Source organism: Bombus impatiens, unplaced genomic scaffold (genome assembly GCF_000188095.3).
Source record: "Bombus impatiens unplaced genomic scaffold, BIMP_2.2 scf_0582, whole genome shotgun sequence".
Lineage (NCBI taxonomy): Eukaryota > Metazoa > Arthropoda > Insecta > Hymenoptera > Apidae > Bombus > Bombus impatiens.
The window spans coordinates 493,565-500,205 of NT_177001.1; the positions used below are offsets into that span (position 1 = coordinate 493,565).

Below are 6,641 nucleotides of genomic sequence, written 5' to 3' on the forward strand. Positions count from 1 at the left end.
TATCGGTCCCTTCTACGGTTAATATGAAGTGGGACCCACATGCGACTCTTTTAAAAGGTTTCGTAAAAAAGTGCACAAAAGCATTTCTTGATTCAATAAGGAAAAATGCTTTTTAAACTTTATTTGATAAGAGCACTAATAATTATTACTAGACTGTAAATTTGTATAATATATGAGAAATTTGAAAATATAAAAATGCAAACAATTTATGTAGTATATGAAAATATATAAAGTAATTAAAACGGATCTTGGATTCCATTTCTTCAATTTATATGAGTTTGCCTAATTCTAATTATATTAATAGGTGCGTAGATCTCCTTTATAAATCTATTTACGACGTATACATAGCTAAAAATCCCACCTCCGCCTGACTGGACTTAACAAGTGCTAAAAACATCGGCGTTCCCCCGCGAATTATAAGTCTGAAATTTTTTATTTCGTAAGTGGTTGCGTTTTTAATTTCCTGTATCTTAATTCATGAACTTACCGCTCGTGCTGCAATATTTGCCTTAGAGGCAAATCGACGTTCACTTTATGCAGAGAACATTTATCTTTATCCTCAAAATAAACATTTATATTTTCAGGAGTATAACGTCTGTATGAGTCCCACTCAGGTGGATCATTAAGCAGCTCTTCTAATTGTTCTATGAACCTGAATAAGTAAATTTATTATATGTGAAATGACTTTTAATTTTTTGTATAACGTGAGATTCTTATATGATATAAAAGCATACAATGTATCCTCATGAAAATTTTGTATGAAATCTGTCTGCTTTGTTTCAGGATATAAAATCAGAACTGGCCAAATGAGTTTATTTTGTGCATCCAAATGAAAACTACATTGTGCCTCTTGTGGAATTTGAGGTTCTAGATCTTTTAAAGTTGGATTTCTTTTCCCTTTGATCGATTCTAAATTAACACCTTTTTCTTTTATTACATTTAGTAATTCTTCTTCTTCTTTATTTAATTTCTTTTCTAATCTATCTTGTTTTCTTTTATCTCTTTTCAGACGTTCCTATAAATATTCAAATATAAGTTGCACATAGTAAATACTTTCTCAAGTTTATATGCACTAAAGTATGGATATTCTTACTCCTTCAATTACTGCTTGTGATTTTAAATGAAATATTATCTCGTCATTAGGAGATCTATTGAGTATCCGATTACAAAAGTCAATACACTGTTTGTAATCTTTCATATGAAAACAACAAGTGGCAGCTCTGTTCAAAACTTTTACGTAATTTGGTATTAACCTCAAAGCAAGCTTGCAGTCATTTAAGCTTGATCTGTAATTTATATAAAAAACAATCTTCATAAAACTAGAACAAGACTGTAATATTAAAATATGTGTAATATCAAATATACCTATAATTTCTTAACATAAAATGCGCAGCAGCTCTATTATTATAAAGCTGAGCCATTAAATCAATATCTTTGCATTTAGTTCTTATTCCTTCTGTGTAACTCAGAATACTTAATCTATAATTTTTATACTTGAAATTGAAATTTCCATCTTCCTTATAATTATTTGCAAGTTCTATAAAACATATGCAAATGTAATATTACCAATATCTATATAAACATTTATACTGTTAAATTAACTGTTAACCCTGCAATCTCAATAATGCTGGGAATATATATTTTAATTGCAAAAATAAACAAAAATAGAGTCTAGATGATAGAAAAACATACTATTAGTGAAACAACAATCACTTTAAATAGGTTTTAATTTCCTGAATTGTCTTGGTATTTGTACAAAAATAACAAAAAGTTACTATCTTTCTTAGAAATAGTTAAGACAAATACCGAACAAGAATATAGTATCCTGTTATGATATTCCAAGGTTAAATTACATGGTTACAAGACTAAATAAGAATAAATTAATCCAAACCCTCAGGTGTATTCTCATCTTCCCCATATTTGAGCTGTTGTAAACCTTCCATCAATGGAGAAAGTTCTTCTCCAGGTTCCGGTGTCTTTTTCATGAAAAATGGATGTTTTTCCATTTCCTCTTGCCACCGATCTTCTGGCCATCCTTCAGTATAGCTCTTCTTTTCCAAATTACCAATATATTCATCGAGTTCAGCGTCTAATTTTGAAGCAAGTTCTAATCTTTCGTTATCAGTCCATACTTTATTTCCTTTTTTACTTGTTCCTTCCATTGTTTAACGATTATTTATATTAACTTTTTATTTATTGGCAATAAGAAAAAGTACACAAACATAAATATCAATGAAACAGTTGCGATACAAAATTATTCAACGACACCAAATTAGACTCCAAATAATACAAATTTAATCGAGAATAAAAGTAAAACAAATTTAACCTTGCAAACCACAACCTCAAAAATTTCACGTGTTTATGTATCATTTCGTAATATCATAACATTATCGACCGAGTAGATTCTCCAATTCTCCCTCAATGATGGCACTAGTAGTATTCTTATAACTACTATTTTAAAAAGGCTTATAACATTAACATCTTCCTCTTTTTAACATTTCTCATATTAAATATTTTATACAACCTCAAAGCATATGACCAAGAAACTTACTGGTAAAAAATTATCAATATTTTAAAACAGTAATATCCATTTAAAGGTTATAATTTCAACTAATACATTTAACAACATGATTACTTTAAAGCTTCTCGCTCTTAAAGAAGAGACTCTAAAATACTTGAAAAATATAACTGACGAAACATCTGAAAGTTTCTTTAATTAATATAAAAACAATCGTTCTCGTTTAACGCTTCCAATTTCCCTCAAAAGGAACAGTAAACAATGCAACGACATCGTTGTTGAAGATTCATCGGTGAAAATACGATTCTTAGTTTCGAATTGGTTTGATACGTAGTGGAAAAAGGAAGAGAGGGGCGGGTAATCCTACAATAAAATCTGTATTGAAAGTTAGGGATGAGAAAATCCAGAGGAGATACGTCGATCGGGTAGGTAGGGGTGGTTAAGGTTCGGACGTTTACGCAAACATTCGGGTTTTGGCCCCTTTGTGTTCGGCTGGGCAAGATGGCGCTCGGTGAAAGCTGGTCCACGATTGGTCGATGAGACCGCACCGCGAATCTCCCGAGAACAGTCGCTTCCACGGCCTCGGAGCGGGCGAGTTGTTGGTCCCCTTGGAAAAAAGCAAAACACGCTCTCTCGTTGCGGCGGCGAGTGTAATGGCCACCGTGGGCCTAGGATAGCAAGAGAGGTGAGGCGGTTCGCGAATTCTTTTATTGAAACGCTGGCTAATCAATGAACGACTTATCAGCCCGGTCAACAGTCAGTGCATATAATAATACGTGTGTGCCGAACTGCCGCTCTTTCGTCTCGATCGGTGGCTTCTGTCCGGTGAAGAGTGCGTGTACATCAAGTAGTGCATCAGTGTACTTAATGTGTGCCAGCCATTGTCGAGCGTGCATCATAGTGCCGGTCACCTAATAATCGTCGACCACCACTGGATAATATTGCTTGTTCGTCTTGTCTGTTGGATTCTACCCTTCTGGCACGCGACGCACCATCGGTGAGTACTACGGCATAGTTAAATGAAACCGTATCACACGATGTCGACGACCGTGCGTATATGTATGTCGAAGTGGCTTAGCGTTAGAACTAAAGTATCTACGACTAACGTATGAAATTTACAATAAAGAAATCAGAGTGAAAGATATGTTGAAAAATACATAGTACGGGGGAACCAACAAACCTTTATCTGTGTACTTTACAAAAAGTCACTGAAAATCCAAATCAAACTTGTTTTGCTATAAATCTACCAGATTTCCATGAAATATTAAGGAATTAGTCATTTTGATTAATCTATTAGTATTAAGATTCATAATGAGTGTATGTGTACATTGTGGTCGTTTTGTTCCCTCAAACAAGAGATTCTTGTCTATCGATACTTTCGCCTAAGACTAGACGCACCCTTAACTCTCAGTCTCTCTCACTGAATAAAAACAATCTTCTCTAAGTTGTCATCACCACCATTCGATGATTTACGTTCGAAAAACTTGTACTCGTCCATAGATCGCAAAGTTGTGTTTCTGTTATCCAATCGTTCGCACATGTACGGTCTATACTTCCCATGGGGGAAAAGTCCATTTATTGTCATATGCAAGTAGTAATGAGAGTATGCGCGTTGCGAAGCACGATCAATTTCGGAAGATCTACCATCACGCTGCAAAAGATGTCGCACCACCCTTCCCGTGCTAGTTTATTGTTGCTAAATATTTTTGAGCATTCTTTCGCCTCATAGGGTGTAACCTCTATCTTCTCTCGTACCTGATTGCTGCAAACGTTCTGCCCGCATCAACGATATTAGATGCTAAGCTATCTATCTCAATTCGAATCAAATTACTCTATATAGTACAAACGCGTGTAATGTTAATGCGACTGTTTCTCTCCCATGGTACACTCATTTATAGCGTCGCTAATAACTTTGTACATGACATTAAACAACAAATGAAGAGAAAAGAGGTGTCCGTGAATACATCTTCGTCTCATTCGTCGCGTATTAAGGTCACTGTTACCTTTTATCCTTTGTGTATTGTATCGGTGCAGCATATACCTATGAGAATCACTCATGCATATATTGATAAAAGCAAATATACTTATTAAACGTCGTGTGAGTTAAATATAAGAGGCAACATTGATGTCATCACTTTGATTATTCGTTTTCGAAGGTGCGTTTCTCCGTCGTTTTTCACTGGTTACCACGGATGGGCGTATTCTTTTGCAAACAAGCGTACTCGACGATAATCCCATTTGCCCGGAAAGCATAAACGCGTCCCGGTAACCGTGAATGACCCGTTTCGCGGCTTTAATAGGGATCATTCGGGATATCGCGAAATAATGTATGTATCGCGATGGTAACAGGTGCCCCCCTCCATCGCTCTTTTCCGCCCTTTTTGCAAAGAAAAGCACGTGCCTCGCGCTCAGAATCGGTATATTCGCGCATACGCTATTATTAAAACTGCCACTTATAATTCATCAATGCAACAATCATATTGTGTTTTTACCTTTCTGTTCACCATTTTCCGTCTTTCATTACTTCGCTTTTATAGCGTAATACATATTTTAAAATGAAGCATTTTTGTAATTCTAACTTAATTGTAACATACATATATGTTTTTCAAGATAAATTTTGTGAAGGCTGTTCCGGATCGTTATTGTGCCTTTAACACTAATGAGATCCCTAACATAAATCAGGCTACGTATTGCATTTAAAGAATATAATCTAACCTACTTTTTTCAAATTTAAATGTATGCGTTATTTATTGTTGAAAGAAGAATCTGTTTCGAAAGTGGTAAATCTTAAATCATTAATGAAATAACTCGACTGTTACGATACACTTATTATCAATTGTAGCCGTATCTCGTTAGTTTTCAAAATTGAGTGTTTCAAAAACAAAATCTTGTAAGGAAACCTTCCGTACCAAACTTTTTGCTTCTTTTTACATCAAAATCACTTTGGCTTTTACTTTCAATTGTAGTATTTAACTACCGTTTTCGATTGCGCTTATATGTGTATTTCGCAGTGTAATAGGCGGCAGCGGCCCTCGTAATACCGACGGTAGAACTTTTGCACGTGTCGCTGACAAAACGCGTATCGTCGCCGTTCCGCAGTCGGGGGTAGAGTTTTTCGATCGTCCGAATTATCGATTTCGAGCTGTGCCAGAGTGCTGGTAATTTTTTGCGGGATGGCTTTTTAATTAAATTTCGTCATCGTACGCATCTTTTCTATACGTTTAACTCCGTTATGATATTCTATTGGGGAAAAATATTACTTTTTGTGGGTTGGTTAGGAAAATTCTTCCGTCGATGATAAAACGTTGAAGATAGCTTGATGTTGATGTCGTCGATGTATTATTGGAAAATACGTTCTCGTACCGACGAAGCTTTTGTGAATGTCAAAAGTGAAACCCACGTAAAACGCGAAAATAAACTCATCAATGGCAACACGTATTTATACACTAACTGTGAATCAATTTTAACTATGGATACTCTCAACAGAAATAACACGATTTCTGTACAGTGTAAAGTTCAAAAGGTTAGTCCGAAAATCGAATTTGCTCTGTGAAAAGTGACAACGTCCAGCTTCATCTGTTGTTCCTCCCCTCCCATAGGTTATTAACTAGATAAACTTCGATTATATCGATAGCGACAGAATTTTTCTCTACGAACAACACTGTGTTGAATAAAACTATTTAAAGGACGTTTACAGTCGATTTAAACTCCAAATACAGAGAAAGTAATATTATGTCGAAAAATTAAAAGTCAGAGAAAAATTCATGTATATTCAAAATTAGCATTTTGCAATGAAAATACGGAAAATATTATACTAGGATAATTCGAATCGCCTTTCGAATAAATAATATCCCAGCTCGAGAGACCTCGCGTAAATATTAATTAAAGCTCGCTGATGAAAAGACTAGCAGCTATCGATCAGTTTATACGAAGTACATACATACATACTTTGCGTTGAGGATGATGAGGCTGTGCTCGAAATGACGCTTGGAATACTTTCCACGAGAGATCCACTCGTGAAATACTTTTTGACGTTGATTGCGCGTACCCTATGTGTACTGGCGGTGTTAAATCGCGTTCAAGACTCGCCCGACTCGAGTCTTCTTTTCTCGAATTCCGTCGC

General features: G+C 35.3%; 2 protein-coding genes across 2 annotated transcripts in view; one reads left to right on the plus strand and one right to left on the minus strand.

Annotated features, from left to right (window-relative positions):
• Positions 1 to 267: 267 nt before the first annotated feature.
• On the minus strand, positions 268 to 2,361 carry LOC100747175 (DNA polymerase interacting tetratricopeptide repeat-containing, protein of 47 kDa). The gene is made up of 6 exons (XM_003491648.4): positions 1,892 to 2,361; positions 1,366 to 1,537; positions 1,094 to 1,286; positions 735 to 1,015; positions 488 to 652; positions 268 to 422 (listed from the first exon to the last, which is right to left on the minus strand). The coding sequence occupies exons 1-6, from the start codon at positions 2,160 to 2,162 to the stop codon at positions 332 to 334; spliced, it is 1,173 nt and encodes a 390-aa protein (XP_003491696.1). The 5' UTR covers positions 2,163 to 2,361; the 3' UTR covers positions 268 to 331.
• Positions 2,362 to 3,086: 725 nt separating this feature from the next.
• Positions 3,087 to 6,641, plus strand: part of LOC100740632 — a 127,180-nt gene continuing 123,625 nt past the window's right edge. The window contains exon 1 of the mRNA XM_024369542.2: positions 3,087 to 3,515. The gene's annotated coding sequence lies outside the window, so the exon portion shown is untranslated. The remainder of the gene's footprint in view (positions 3,516 to 6,641) is intronic.